This window comes from Myotis yumanensis, unplaced genomic scaffold (genome assembly GCF_028538775.1).
Source record: "Myotis yumanensis isolate MYYU_CA2020_CCGP unplaced genomic scaffold, mMyoYum1.0.hap1 SCAF_7, whole genome shotgun sequence".
In the NCBI taxonomy this organism is placed as follows: domain Eukaryota; kingdom Metazoa; phylum Chordata; class Mammalia; order Chiroptera; family Vespertilionidae; genus Myotis; species Myotis yumanensis.
The window spans coordinates 19,750,188-19,766,571 of NW_027223758.1; the positions used below are offsets into that span (position 1 = coordinate 19,750,188).

The 16,384-nt window shown below is 42.8% G+C and overlaps 1 protein-coding gene across 2 annotated transcripts in view; it reads left to right on the plus strand.

The window, feature by feature from the left end:
* The window catches only part of KIF16B (kinesin family member 16B), a 285,893-nt gene that overhangs the window by 211,022 nt on the left and 58,487 nt on the right, over positions 1 to 16,384 (plus strand). For both annotated transcript variants that reach the window (XM_070419883.1, XM_070419884.1), the window contains one exon: positions 5,496 to 5,618. In XM_070419883.1, the coding sequence (XP_070275984.1) occupies positions 5,496 to 5,618 (123 nt within the window). The remainder of the gene's footprint in view (positions 1 to 5,495; positions 5,619 to 16,384) is intronic.

Genomic DNA, 16,384 nt, shown 5'->3' on the forward strand with positions numbered 1-16,384 from the left:
TTGCCCTAGCTGGTTTGGCTCAGTGGATAGAGCATCGGCCTGCAGACTGAAGGGTCCCAGGTTCGAATCCAGCCAAGGGCACATGCCTGGGTTGCGGGCTCGATCCCCAGTAGGGGGTGTGCAAGAGGCAGCCAATCAATGATTCTCTCTCATCATTGATGTTTCTATCTCTCTCTCCCTCTCCCTTCCTCTCTAAAATCAATACAATATATTTAAAAAAATAAAATAAAATAAGGTTGGCACCACTCCCTCATGCCAGGCTGCTGTCCTCCGTTGGACAGGATTGGTCAGTGTGTACCCATCCCATATCTTAGCAAAATCCAATTCATTCTGTGTACTAAGCCTTCACAACAGACTGGTGTTCACACCAGGTCCCTTCATGGCCTAGGCAGGCTTCATCTGCTGGAGAGAAGTATGAACATGTCTTGCTTGACTCTTTATCATATTCATAATTTGCACCACACAAGTTACCTTTATTTCCTGTTTCTTGTAATGTGGCTTATATTTGAGAATGTAACAGATCCTTGTCTTCTCTGCCCCAGACTGTTTCAAGGTGTTGGAGCATAGTAGGTGCTTGATACATAGTAGCTTTAATTAGAACTATTACTATGGTGTGTGTGGTTGAATATATGAGGGATTAAAATAAAGAAGGGAGAATTAATAGTTTTGTTAAATCTGAAAAACAACAACTGTGTTTTATAAGTAAAGCTTGGCTATTTGGCTCTAGGATATCAGACGTCAGTCCTTAGGTCTGACCTTGACATAGTCAAAACATATACTGAATTCGGCCATCTGGTGCATCATTAGAGGGCTTAGGGAGCAATGCTGATGACTCCCTGGAGAATTGGTCCCTTCCATGCCCTCTGTACTGCTGACAGTGGATGTTGAAGCCACTTCCTATTAATTTCCTTAATCTTCCCCTTTTGAAGGAGACAGCCTGAGCAGGAAGAAAAAATTCTAATCTGAATATTACAAGGTAGCCTGTGGTCTGTCTGCTTCTTTCCTCTGAGGACCCAACTATAATGTTTCCCCAACAACTGGAAAAAAAATAACATATTTGTTGACACAGAACATTATTTCATTGAAAGCTTCTGAAAAATATTTCTTTGTATCTTAAAAGACAGTATTTCTAATGTATAGCAATGTAACCCCGGTTGCTAATTATGTGCTTTTCCTTGACCCTTCTCTTCTAAATAGCTCCGCAGTTCATTTAAAACCCCTTGAAGTGTCCTACGGAGTTACCCCTGCCAGATCTGCTGTAAGACGTGCTTCTCCATACTGCCTTTCATGTCCCTTTGCCTCCTTCTGCGATGTGTCACCAGCTCCCCTTCCAAGTCCAAGAATCTTCTTTGCTACATGTAGAGAAACTGTGACTGATTCCAAAATAAATACATAGAAATTTCAAAGTTCCCTTAAATAATTGGATAAAATATGATACAGCATACTTGTCTTGTATAAAACTCAAGAGAGTCAAGATATAGCTATTTTCAAAAAAATTAAATTAAATTTATGAGACAGTCACATTAGTTTTCCTTCCTGCATTTAGGAAAAGGACAGGAACCTTTCACACTACATCCTGAGACTTTTACATTCCTCATGCAATTGACTCCAAAAAGTAATTTCTAAAACTTACGTTGGAACAGAGATTAGATATAGATGCACACTCATTTGATGTTTCTTCTGTTTGCTTATTCTTTTGCTCTGATGCCTTCAGATCTTTATTCTCCAGTTATTCATGTCTGCAGTTTTTCTTTTCTCTGCACTGAATATTTAGTTACTTTGAAATCATTGAGATTGAAGCCAATGGGTGAGAGCAGAGGGTCTAACAGTATTTGTTGTCTCCAACATGCAAGATTCTGAAGAGAAATAGCCTTCTTCTCAGCAGAGGGCTTTGGTACACTTTCCTGTCTGATCCTGATTGGAGTGGTGTCTCTTGTAGCCCATCTACACCCATTGCTTGAGCTACCTGTGCAGGTGCTGGTATGTAAGGGGCCATCTTAGATTTAGGCAAACTGCTTGATAAGATCCAATTCCTCCCAGATCACTGGTCCCTGCTTAACTCATACACCCAGTCAGTGAAGGCAGGGATTTTTTTCTCATCTATCACCTTACCCACTTGACCACCACTACACAGGATTTTTTTTCTTTGTTTTTTTTTTTTTAAATATATATTTCATTGATTTTTTACAGAGAGGAAGGGAGGGGGATAGAGAGTTAGAAACATCGATGAGAGAGAAACATCGATCAGCTGCCTCCTGCACACCCCCTACTGGGGATGTGCCTGCAACCAAGGTACATGCCCTTGATGGAATCGAACCTTGGACCCTTCAGTCTGCAGGCCGATGCTCTATCCACTGAGCCAAATCGGTCAGGGCGGATTTTTTTTTCTTTAATGGATCTAAGAGCCTGAGCTTCAAACAACTTTCTTTTCATTAGGAATTGATTTTGCAGGTACATATTCTTGGAAATAGAAAACTTTCTATCTTAAAAGGCCTATATAGACCATCATTTCCAGTCTTATTCCACTTTGAAAGTGGACTTATAGAAAGAGAAAGTTAAGGTAGCATTTACTAACTTTAGAATGTAATGCATCTAGAGTGGGGAAAAAAACAAACCTTGGTTCAAAACATAATGTAATTTTAAAAAATTAAAGGTCTTAGAAATCCCAGATACTTTGTAAAAGTTACTTTGTACTTCCATGATCTGGCTCTCTGCATGGCACGTAGTTGGTGCTCAATAAAAGGTATCAATATTGATTGTGTGTCCAAGAGTTGCCTATAAGAAAAGGCATTTAGAAAGTTAAAGTTAAGTCTCCATTGCTTAGGTAACCTGGGCCATTTTGACCGCAGTTCTTCCTCAGTAAAATTCATGGTATTTAGATAGCAATGTTCATATTCATAGTTTTCCTCTCTCAGTGCCCCCATCACTTAAAATCCTGCGGTAATGATCAGTTTACTTGTCAGAGTTTGCTTCACCAGAAGTCCTACAGGGCCGGACACTGCCTTGTTCATGGTTGGGTCCCTGCCATGTCATTGGAATTTGATAAATATACCCCCTTCCATAGACACAGAGAAACTGAGGGGCGGAGGCCATGGGAGAGTGTTGCTCAGAGACCACATCCTCCCACAGGGATTTGATTCTGAGTGTCCTCTTTATCGCTCTGCATTTTTGAAGTCAACTGACTGCTTCAGGGAAGCAGGTAACTGTATACTTTCAATACCAAGTGTATTACCCTTGTTGGTATTGTCATCTACACCAATAAGACACGTTGTAATACATACACTGTTCTAGTTGATTGAAGAAAAAATACTGAATTGCCTGCCTTCCTTCTTCCTTTTCCTCATTCTCACCTCGTTGAAAAAGCGTCTGTAACTGTACAGAGATGGCTCCTCATCAAATCAACTGCAGTGTTGCCCCTTAGGTCTAGACCTTGGGAGTATCCAGGTTCCTGCTAAGGTAGCGCCAGGGGGTCTTTAATTCTCTCCGGAAATATCAGTTGCTAGCTGCTACTTAAAATTCCCTCGGCAGTATTCCCTTTTCCTGAAGTTGTTCCAAAATACAGTGTGCTCCCTACCGCTAATCCAACCCGCAGCGCGCACGCGTGTGCACACACACACACACACACACACACGCACACACATGCAACAAGTTGAATTGCCAAGTAATTGTGTCAGATTTTGAAGAGAGATTATGTTCCTACTCGAAAAATACAGTTATTAAGCATGGCATGGGAGGTTTTGGGGCTTAGGCAGCAGAGCAAGAACTTCATGGGTAAGCCATCATTTATAGGTCAAAAACATTTCTTAGCAGTGAATGTGTTCTTTGAGTAGAAATAAAACCACCAAATTATTTCTCAGCCTTTTCACTTTTAAATTGAAAAACGTATTTCATGTTTCAGGAAATGTCTGCACTTAAATTTGGAACTATGCTATCAGTGAATTGAAAGGTTTTTGGCCATACACATGTTGAGAAACTCGCTTCTTAAGAGTTTCCACTACAGTTTTTGACATCAGGGACAACTAATTAGGTGCCCCAGTATGATAAAATGAATGGTTCATGTTTTGGGTGGCCAGCCACGCAGGGAAATTAAGGTGCTTTAGAAGACTTTGTGAAAGTCATATGATGCCCAAACCTTTACACCGTCTGCTAGGTGACAGCAGTGATCTGCGACCAAGTGTACGCCTCTGTGTCACCCAGAAATCAGAGCAATCTCTCCTTCAGAGATCATATCCTCCAGCTAGGATTTGTTTCAGACACACACACACACACACACACACACACACACACACGGTTAGGTTGGACCTTTCATGTTACTCCTGGCTGCGGATCCATGGAGCCTGGACCCCTTCCTCTCTGAGAGAAAGGGAGTGAATTGCCCACTGTTTTCTTAGTCATAGTAGGTTATACTGCATAACTGGAGTTTTCATCTTCAATTCTGAATATACTGAAGTGTTCATTAGCTCAATGTATCTGAGATGGATGAAATTATTTTAAAATTTCACTATAGCAGTATGGCATAGCGGTGACATAGTTGAGGTAGGTTAGCCCGAGTTCAAATGCTGGCTCTACCTCTTACCACTATAAGTTTCCTAAACTCTTAGCCTTGGCCTCCCATCTGATAAATAGGGTATTGTGAGGATTACATGCAACAATGCATATAAACCATTAAGTGAAGTTCTTGGTATATAGTCAGTATTCAACAAATGCAACTATAATTATGATCATACTTATTTTATTACTGCTATTGTTTAAAAACCGATTTTCTTATGTTTTCTAAAGCCCCAGGTTAGTGCAAATGATAAGGATTGTTCAGAGACTTCCATTCACACTCCAGAGAACTCATTTTGAAGATTTATTTTTTTCATAATGCCTATTCCTCAAACCCCTCTGGCTTCCCACCATCCAGACCATAAATAATTGTCAGGGCCAAGTAGATGATTAATCAAATGGAGCCTAAAGAAAATACTTGGGATTTGTTTTAATTGTGGCTGAAAGAGCTTTCCACGCTACACTGGCTTATAAAGATGCCTGGAAGTTAAAAATGAAGTAAATTTGAGTAAAATCTCCAGCTTTTGGAGCATTATGTACATCAGCCTGAGAGTCTGTGAAGAAAAAAGAAGTCAGATAATCAACACTTTTCAGAGAGAGGAATCTGTTTTAGACCAATTTTTTTTTTTTTTTAAGTTGGGATATGTAATCTGTCCCTTTCTTCGTTTGTTCTTATAAATTGGAAGGAACTTCAAAGGCAAACAACATTTTGAAGTGCTTTTGCCCTAACTCTTGGGGATAATATACCTAAAGAACTGGTCTTTTGTTGTGAGAGAGACTTAGCATTTTTCTTTCAAAGGCAATCATCATTTTTCTAAATAAACTCCACCGGTTTGATGCTCTTTTCTCTACTTGAAACACATTTTCTCCTGTCTGCCCAAGCAGGGTATTTGCAATTGAGTGATCTTGCTTCTCTTTGTTCTCCCCATCTGATGTGCCTTTGATAGCGGATGGTTTCTCGCTCTTTGGGAGCAAGTCCAGATGACCTGAAGGACCCGATTAAAATCAGCATCCCTCGCTATGTTCTCTGCGGGCAAGGCAAGGACGAGCACTTCGAGTTTGAGGTCAAGGTAAGTGTTTGCTCTTCTTTACTCATCTCGAGGAATGGAGGCTTGCGGCCAGGCAGTGCTTTCCTCTGGCTTTTTTTGTAAAAGGAGAAGAGGATACATGTGCGTGTCTTGTTTTATAAGATACTGGCCACGCCCTTCTTTAAGCCAGTATGTGAAAGTCTTAACTGTGTGGCACAGGGAGAGAAGTTATCCCGTAGAAGGTGGTGGTGGCTGGGGAGTCAGGCAGACATGGAAGTTGCTATCACTCCCCAGCCCCACAGGCAGGGTGACCAGCCATCCCAGGGGACCCAGGGTTTTCTTGCATTCTGCATTGAAAGGTCCATGCCCTGGGAAACCTGGTGTGCCAGGCAAGCCGGACAGTGGTCACCCTACCCCGGGGCTTGGGCTCAATGTTCTTATCAACCAAAATGGGAATAATACTATTTATGTCATGGGATATCAGTGCATATAAAGTACTGAGTATAGTGTCTGGTATGAGATAAACAGTTATAGCTATTGCTATTATTTCTATTGCTGCTTTTATTGTTGTTTCTATTAATACTAAAGGAAGGTTTCCTAATCTGTTTTAGGCATTATTTAATTTATACAACTTTTCAGGAAGAGATGTGTCTGTTTCCTTACATCATGCTTTCCAAAATAATGACTTCATCTTATTCCTAATTTATTTCTATTGACTCATAACAGGCACTTCATTAAATATTGTTGGCCACCATCCCCTCCTCAAGGAATTAATGACTAATCACGCTTCTTCATTTTCAAGGGTAGAGGAGGGTACTGATGTAATGACATTCACCAAAGTCACCAGTCTATGGCTGCACAAAGGTGTTCTCAGAGGGGGTCTCGGTCAGATAAACACCAGGCTGGGAATCTGGATGCTGACTTTTAGGCTCTGATTCTACTGAAGTTTCCTGAATGACCCTAAGGGTTTTATCTTCCCTGAGCCTGTTTCCTCAGGGGTGAAATGAGGACATTGGATAGTACCTTGGATTTCCTAATTTCTTCTTAGCTAAGCCCTTGGTGGAGCTGCTACTGGGGGAGGCTGGGGAGGGAGCCTGAAGCCGGCCCTCCTCGCTTCCCTGCTGCGATGAACCTCCAGAACCCCTGAACCTCCAGAACCCCGGGACCCCAGGTGATTCCTCTCTTTAGGCACACATGTTCTTTCAGTCTCCCTGGAGAAACAGTGCAAATAATTGCCGCTATATGGTGTCCTTGATCCAGTAATCCCCCCTGCCCCTGATTTAACGCCTCATTGCTGCTCAGTTCCTTTTCAGCCATTTGAAATTGTGTGTGTGTATGTGTGTTGTATGTGTATGTGTGTATAGAATTCCTATTGTGCATACATGTACTGGTCTATACATACATAGACACAATTTCTGAAGCTGTGTTTGTATTATATCCCTATTGTTAAGTAGAGGACAAAGACTGGCTTTTACCAGCTCAGATTTTTGCATTCTCCAAAAAAGAACTCACAGCCGTGGAAGGCATGCAATGATTTTAATGGGCCTAGATTTATTTTATTTTAATAGATAAATGTTTTAATAAAATACAACTATTAAACCAATTTCATGCATAAAGTTTAAGATATGGATACTTAATTATTTTAAAACTGGGTTGACTTAGTATGATCTAATTTATAGGTGGAATGTGAAAAACAAACAAAAGCCCAATCTCATAGATACAGAGAACAGACTGGTGACTACCAGAGGACTGGGGGGCTGGAGGCAGGCAGAAGAGAAGTGGGTGGAGTCCAAAGGCTGCAGTTATAAAATGAATATAGTTAATAAGGCTGTATTCCATAGTGATTATAGTTAGTAATACTGTATTCCATATTTTAAAGTTACTAAGAGAGTGAAAATTTTTTGTAACTATATATGATAACAGATGTTAACTATATTTATTTGGTGATCATTCGCAATATATATGTACATATTTAATCACTATGTTGTATACCTGAAATAATACATTATATTGTCAATTATATCTAAAAAAGAAAAACTAAGTTGATTTAAATAAAAACTTCATGCAAATAATACTCCAGGCCAGATGCAAATCTGGCCAAAATTATGAAGATGCTACTGTAAAGGCAACTTAGAGAAAGTACAAAAAATCACAGGAAGGCCTTTTAGAATTTAGGCTTTCACTTCGAAATATGAAGTCCAAATCCAAAGAGTTTTGCTTTCTTTGAACTTAACAGAGTCAAGTTCTGAAAGCATGTCACTGTTCTGCTTCCTCTTTATGCTTATCCCGATGCTGTCGTCATTAGCACCAGGAATGGCCCTGGGAGCATTTCCTGGAGAATTCCTAGCTCCCCATGGGAGCAGGGCTGCCTGATGTGTTCACAGGGGAGCTGAGGGCCTCACATTCTCTGGGGGTTACCCAGTCACAGAAGTGTCAGGCAGGGCCCAGAACTAGAAGCAAGCAGTAGCATGATTATGCTGTTTCTCCCTTAACAAAATGAACAGAAATGGCCGAGCTCCAGCAAAGGCCCAGCTGCTGGAATAGGTCTGGTTGCACTGCCATCCTGTCCCATCTCCTCTGGTACCCTCAGCAAGTCAGGCAACCTCATGGCAAAGGTGATGATGAGACCACCCACTGGGTATGCAGAGTGCATGAGCTTAGGTAGGGAAAGTGCTTAGAGCAGTGCTTGCCACGTAGTCAGTGCTGGATAAGTGTTTGTTATTAGAAATTAATTAATTAATTTAAAAAAGATTATGCCCTTGGAGCCCTCTTAATGACTCCCAGTGTTCAATTGTGTCTTTTTAAGGATTTTGTCTTTTCCAGGTATCTTTTTTATTATTCTCCCTCAACATTCCGAGTTTTAACATTGAGTATGCAACCTTCTCCATCCATCGTTTGACTATTACATGCAGAGGCAGTGTTTTCTAGAACAAATAGTCACACTTAGGAAAGAGCTTGGCTACTCCTAGTTCTTCTCTTGGTGAGCCAGTGGCTTTAAGAAGTCTAAGGTAAAAAGTGTTCATTGTAAAAGAGTCTGTTCTATTTAGTTTTAGATCTTCTTACAAAGAAAATCTGCTGGTAATGTATATAGATATATTATTACATTCTATACTTTGGAAAAATCTTTGCTTCTTCTCCTTAAAAAAATGTATAATTTTATTTTTCCTCCGTCCCCCATGATGCTCTTAACAGTATTCTGAGGTCCTGAAGGCACTTAGCAGGGCATGGTACCCTCTGTGATCAGCAGAGCAGGGTCTTGACACCCAATTGACTATGCAGCTTGCTGGTGTTTGCTACCAGTTCATCTAGCTTAGATGGCAGGCCCCAGGGAGCCTGGGAAGAGATGGCACATGGACTTGTGGCTGCCCTGGAATTCACCTTTCAACTCTTCCTAAACCCTCCGGTTCCTCAGCCTCCTACCTTTTTCTGCCCACCCTTATTTAGATAGAGTTTATTAGTTATTTAAATCATTCCTTCTTCCTGGCCATTTTCCTTTTCATCCCCAATCTGGTAACTTCAGTGGTCTGTTCATTGAGGAATGAAGCGGTGGTGAGCCTTGGACTGAAATGTGAAAGGGATGCTCAAGGTGGGGTTCTGGGAGTGGCCTTTGGGGGAGAAAGTGGTTCTCTAGTGCTCATCTGACCCCTGATGGGGCCTGAGGAGGTTTCCATCACTGGGCTTTAAAATGAGGAAAACATAGCTTTTCATGAAACAAAGATATTAACTCGAGAAGACTGTCACATAGCTTCTTTCCTTTGGGGATGAAAGACAACTTTTACGAAAAAAAACGGTTATAATAGCTAAGTGTATAGGTTTTTGTTTTTTTGCTCACATTTTTTCAATCAACTCTGTTGAACCATAATATACATGCCGTGAAGTGGACCCATTTTAAGTGTAGTTTGATGAGTTTAGACGTATGTATACACCCCTGTAACCAATTAAGATTTAGAACTTTTCAGTCATTCCAGAAGTTTCTAGCCTACGCCCTGCCACAGGCGAGCGCTCATTTGCTCTCTGTGGGTCAGAGGAGTTGTGTCTGTCCACACCTGCCTTGTGAGTGGACCGGGCAGCACTTTCTCTTTTGTTTCTGGCTGCCTCCACTTTACGTGATGTTTTGGAGACTCATCTGTGTAGCTAAGTATAACAGTAATTTGTCTCTTTTAATACTAAATAGCATCGTCTTACGTGGGTGCATCACAATCTGTAGGTTGGTGTTTGTTTTAATGTCCTTCTTTGACAGTACAAAAGTGGTCATCTCCATGTTGCACCCCCCTCTTTATTCTCCTGGTCCTTGGAGGACACAGGCCCGGGAAGCCCTGGGTCAGGACATCAGCTCCCATTGTCCATACAGTTACACCTTCCCGTGCAGCCCAATAGCACATCCCTCTGGAGCTGTGTCCATAGTCACTTCCAGAGATGGATGTCTTGCTCGCTGATGGGAGAGACAGGCCGAGAAGCTGAGGGGTGCCAGTTAGGCTGCTCTCTGAGAGCATATTCGTGCTGAATATCACTGAGTGTCCCGCTGGTCGCAGAATGTCCCTGCACAGTATGTGCTGGCACCCAACGGCAGGTGACACCGCTGGCTGGACCACAGCAGTCATTTTACCTCCTGCATCAAGTGCTTCTCAGTGACTGAGATGTGAAATCCATTACACTGCATTATTCTTGCCTTTTTCTGTTACCCAGGGTTTCAGAATGGGTAGAATTTTATTTTTAAGTGACATTTCAGCGTGATGCAAAACACCGGCCTAGGAACTCGGTGGTTAAGGCTGATAAAGGCTGTCACACTCTTGTTATAGAAATATGCTGATGTTTCCAGCATTGTTTGAAATGTCCTGCCTTTTAAGTTACGTATTAACATGGTAAGATAAAGAAACAAGCCAACACTGGTATGTGTTTTCAAATATTTTGTTCCCTGAGAGTTTTTATTCCTGTGAAAACTGAAAGATTGTCTTTAGGTTCCTCCCCTACAGCAGTGACATCTGCAGTCCCCCCCGCCCCATCCCTCCCATCCCCTGGTTTACTGCTTTTGCAGCAGGGGTCACAGCCCTCAGTCACGCTTGTTGTGTTTATTGCTCGCCTTCCCTGTAGACGTGCACTCCATGGGCCTGTCAATCTGCAGCATCGGGTGCCTGGCCCTCACCCAGGGCCTCACTAGAAATGGTCACCCAGGGAGGTTGCTCAGTACCACGACCCACAGCCCTGCCACAGGCGTTCTCACTGGACACAGCCTGCTTAGAGCTTCGGGATGCGGTGACCATGTGTCCTTTGTAAACAGACCCCAGCCCACCCCGCTTCCCGCTATGGGCTCCTCATGTTCTGTCTGCAGATGGTTCAGTCAAAGGTTAGTCTTCTCACTCCTTGCCTTCTGCAGGATGCGGCTGGCTCTCTAGTCATCCGGTGAGGGTGTGTTTGAGTCCAAGACAGCTGATGCCTCCCACCTCCCTGCCTCCCTGCCTCCCTCCCACCTTCTCCACTCTGCCCTCCAATATACCTGTGCACATGTACATACGCATACATACACATGTGTGCAAACTCACACACACACACACACACACACACACACACACACACACACACAGCATGTGTGCACACGTCCTGGCTCTGGCAGTCGCCAGCACCCAAAGTGTAGTTTAGTTTTGTTCTGGGTTGTCTGCAGAGAGGGGTAGACGCCCTGCCCACTGTCCACCTCTGGGTCCACCTCTGGGCACTCTCCAGCCCTTGCTCCTGGGAGTGCATGGCATAGCACCCTCTCCTTTAGGAGCCTGGCCCCTGTCACACTCCCCCTGCTGTTCAGGTCGGGCAGGGCTCTCCTCTCCTTGCGGGGCTGCAGGCAGTCAGCCCTTTTGCCTGGAATCACTTTGGTCCATCTGCTGATCAGGGCTGCCCTTTACCTCGAATAAACTACATCCAGACCCAACATGTCCTATTTTTAACCATCTGATTCTTATTCAAGGTAGCAGTCTCCTCCTCTTGCCCCAAATGCCACCTCATTCGGCTGTAAGTCCTGGTCAGTGGTCTGAACAGAAAGGGAGAAGCCGAGAGAACAAGGATAATGAGTGACAGCATGAAAGAATGACCTAAAGGGAGTTTCCAGCAGGCAACCCACAAATAATTCCCGAGAACCCAAGGCAGTGGGGCTGCTCCCTTTCCAGTCATGTGGGCTAGACATGTGGGGAGCCCTCTCTTCTAATTCCAGTCATCACGGCCCTGGAACTGGGAGGTGTTGAGCGCTCTCATGTCTGCTGGGCCCCCCCTAACAGAGGGCCCCTGAAGGTGAGAAGCTGTGAGTCACAAAACTTGACATTTTAGTATCTTGCTTTTATAACTGAAGGACCACATGATCGGGACTCCGGTACCAGGTCTGGTGGCACTTCTTAACTTAAGGCTGTGGGAGCAAACCGGTGGTGGGTGATGTTTATTATTTGGCCTGAACAGGTGTTTAAAGTTTTGAGTGAGTGGTCAACATTTAAAACTTGGGAGATCTGACATGGAAATCCAGACTTGCCAAGTTTCTGTAAAATGTCAGACAACACAGGGACCCTGGGCTGACAATCCCACAGGGCAGCACTGACCCGAGCACAGGGGCCCCTTCGAGTCAGGCTTGTGCTTCCGCTTTGCCACACACCCCAGAGCCCCCTGTCCCAGAGGGGTCACCTGCTAGAGGGGTAGCCTCTAGGTTCACACACAGGCCCCAAGCACTGTACTCAGGGGCTCACTGACCTAATGAAGTCCCTGATCACGCAGTTCATTAAATCAGTTTAAATGCCCACAGAGAAGCCTGGGAAGGAGGCGCAGGTGGGCAGAGCACACTGCCTGACCCAGGGACACACCGTGTTCCCCTGTCCTCTCTCTGCCACCAGGGTCTTTCCCACTGTGCTTACCAGGACAGAGTTTTGAGCAAGAAGCCTTGGCAGACACAGGGTACCCAGGGCAACGCACTCTTGCTCTGTGGGCGCATGGCTGCCGGTGACCTGCTGAACACGTCTAGTTCTCACGTGCGTTTCTTGGGTAGAGCACACGTGGGACCAGGCTGGTTGTCACAAGGGTCGTCAATTCAGAGTTGACATAATGTCGGCCCAACGCAGGCATGACCGTGACTTAACACTTCCCGTATCTAAGCATTCCTGTTGTTTCTGTCATATTTATTTTTTCTATGTTTGGCATGTCATAGAGGTTATAGGGCTATGTTTAGCACGTCTTACAAATTCTGTTGAGTCTCACAAGCTGCTTGCTTACTGGTTATCTGTTCTCACATATTCTGTGAGATTTGCCTGTAATGCATAAGCTTCCAGCTTACTTTCTGGCTGTGTTTAGCCCTTCTTCTGAGCTTCATCCATCCTCTGTAGCATGGCAGGATTGAATGAGCTCAAATAATATGCAGGTGCCTGCTCTGCTCCCTGTTATCATACAGTCGCAGGGCCTCCTAGAGTTTCCTTCCTGACTGATCCCTGTAGGCATCTGAGTTTGCAACATCTTTTCAAGGGAGGACACGGACATCTCTCAAACACCTTCCTCATCCCTTCAGGCACTTTGCCAGACATTTCCACAAATGAGGAAAATGTAGCAAAATGGGGGTTTTACTTGCATTTAATGAATTAGGAAATTATGAGTGACTTGCCAGAGGCCACACCGGTAGTAAGTACATCCAGGTACCAAATATCTGTGTGAGATCTAAGTCTTCTAAGCCATACTGGTTTCCTTACTTACTTATTTTAATGCACCTTCTAAATGTCTCTGATTACTTCACTTTTTAGAAGTTGAGGCCATCTTTTAGTTTTGTCTTAGATATGGTGGCTGTTTCCAAATCCTTGCCTGTTTCCCAAATTTGCTGTTATCCTTGTGTATGTTTTAGCTTCTTATTTTCAATTCTGGCTGAGTCATGGGTACCTTCTAAATTGGGGCAATTGCTAAGGCTTGGGTCAGCCTGGAGCTTCTGATGGTGGAGAGGCCTGTCAGGAAGCATGAGGAGGAAATGCTCAGAAAATTTGCAGTTTGGGAGTTAAAGCAATCACATCTACAGCCAGAGAAATTTCTCTTTATTTGGCAGAACAGCAATGAGAGCCATTCCAGTCTATTAGATAAACTGTGCACTAATACATCTTTTAGAAATACTCCCAACTTGATGTAATACAAATGTTCAGAAGGATTTGTGTGTTGGCATCTGAACGTCTGCTTGTTAGTAACTTGATAGATCATCTCCCCGCTGTGTTTTAGCGTAGCTGAGATAAATGAAGTGTTGCATATGGTGTGGTCCATTTAGATTCAAATATTCAGCTTGTGCATTATTTTTAAACATAAATAACAAGTGAAAGAAATAACATTGGGGTTTGAAGAATCGTATTTTATCCTTGTTTTTTTTTTTAAAGCACCCCTCCCATCTCTTTGAGAACTTTATCTTTCACTGAAAAATATTAAGAAAAAAACACACATTTATTTTCCCTGTGTTCACACAAAGCAACAAATCTTTTCTATTACTTTTTCTTGGCCAGTGTGTTTACCTTCACAAAGTAATTGCTGCATGTATGAGAAATGATGAAGAAGAAAAGAGATTGAGTCACAAGCACAGAAGAAAAGCAGTCATTACCTTGTGGCCATGCCTTGAATTTCCACTTCATTTTTTTCTTCTATAAAGATATATTAATATTTTTTCTAATTTCAGAATTTGGGGAGTTTTACATCTCTTCCTAGAGTAAATTTCTCTCGAAATAAATCATAAAATGGGTTAAACTCACTTTCTTGCAATTGCTGCCCATGGATACCCTTGCCTTTTACTAGTGCATCATAGAAGACCTTTCTTTAGGAGCATGACCACAGTGCCAAGAGTTGCCATTTATTGAGTACCCAAACACTCTGCTGGTTGCTTCACATTTTTTTAGTTCGTCTGCGGGTTAGGTATCGTGAGTCCATTTTACAGATGAAAAAAATGAGGCCTAGAGGAGTGGCTTAATTTAGCCAAAGCCACACAGCTTATTCGTGACTGGGCTGAGTCAGGATCCACGTCTGTCTCCATCCAGAGCTTTATATTATTTCATTCTCCATTGGTGACTGGTAGAGAGTGCATTCTGTGCATTGCCTCTGAAGATTTGGATAATTTGAAGGAAAATTGCCCAGGCTTTCATTCTCATAACTTCCCACAGTTTCAAAGTAGAATAATTCCCCTTATTCTTCACCTGCTTCACAGAGGTGTTACGGGAAGGGAGAAGTACTTATTAGTAATGATCTTGGATTTGAAAGGCATCCATTGTATCAGAATCTTAGGGTCTTTGTGCATTCTTTCAGATTTACCTACAAAATAAAGTTAATATACTCACATAAATGGCATCCCTGTTTTGAAGGTGCTGAAATTGAAGCATAAAGCAGCCGTTATTCTTCTTGTAGAAGGCTGAGATTTTGGTCAGCCAGCCAGAAAGCCCTGTTTGATTTTGCTTCACTTCCTAGTTAGTTTGGGGTTCGGTATCAACCACGAGGCTCCTTTGTTTATGACACACCAGCTTTAGACCAGGTTCAGAAGCCCAAGGCCAAAGGCACTCTCTGTGCTTGTTGATGATACATCTGCTCAGATGGATGTCTGGAAAGTTTCCTGGATAATAAAGCTGAATAATCTTCCATCTACGTGGGTCTCCTGTTTTTAGGAATATTCATTCTTCAAACTCCATACACCTCCTCTCCATGATGCTAACAGGCAGGGGCAGATCTGGCATTGGAGCTTAGACTCCCTGCTCCTTACAGCTCCTGGCTGTAAGACCATGCTCCTCCTGTGGGCACCCCACTTCCCTCAGGTGCCCCGGAGATGAAATTTGTGGAGTTAGTGGAGCTTTGGTTCGTGGAGCCCACTGCAATGGCATGGGGATGTCTGCTTGGTTCAGGAACTCCTTATGCAGCTTTTGGGTGTGATTCAGTGGCAGCTGTTCCCTTGAGTGAGAGAATAGTACCCCTGGTGGTCACTGACATAGTCTCTGTTCCTCTGTGACCACTTGGCTACAGTCCTCAGCACTCCTTTGGATTTCCTCAAAAGAAAGGTATGTAAACTTTCTTGAACTTTCTCTAGTTCCTCTAGAGAAGGAGGTACATTGCACATCTCATAGCAAATAATGAAAATATCCCATTAGGCAATTATGTTCTCCCTCTTCTCCTTTCTAGATATCATTTGGTCCCTCTTGCTAAGTGGAGGGATTTAGCTCCAGCTTATGTCCTTGGCTTTTATCATCAAGCTTGCATACCCAAAGGACCTTGACACTCAGTATTTATTTTTAAAAAATGAAAATACTAATGCCAAAAAAAATATGTACTCTTTGTTTACTGCAGCATTATTTACAATAGCCAAGATTTGGAAGCAACCTTGGTGTGCATTGATAGGTGAATGGATAAAGGTGTGGTACATATATTCAGTGGACTATTACTCAGCCCTACAAAGAATGAAATCTGGCTATTTGTGACAACAGGAATGGCCTAAAGGATATTATGCTAAGTGAAATAAGTCGAACAGAGAAAGACAAATATATACAATTTTACTTATATGTGGGATCTAAGAGAGAAAACAAATGAGCAAAAAAATAAATAAATAGACTCATAGATACAGATATCAGACTGATGGTTGCCAGAGGAAAAGGGGATGGAGAGATGGCCAAAAAAGATTAAGGGGATTAAGAGGTACAGACTTCCAGTTATAAAATAAATCACAGGGGTATAATGCACAGCATAGGGAATATAGTCAATAGTATTGGAATATCTTTGTGTGGTGTCAGGTGGTTATTAGACTTATCATGGTGATCGCTTCATAAGGTATATCAATGTCAAATCACTAT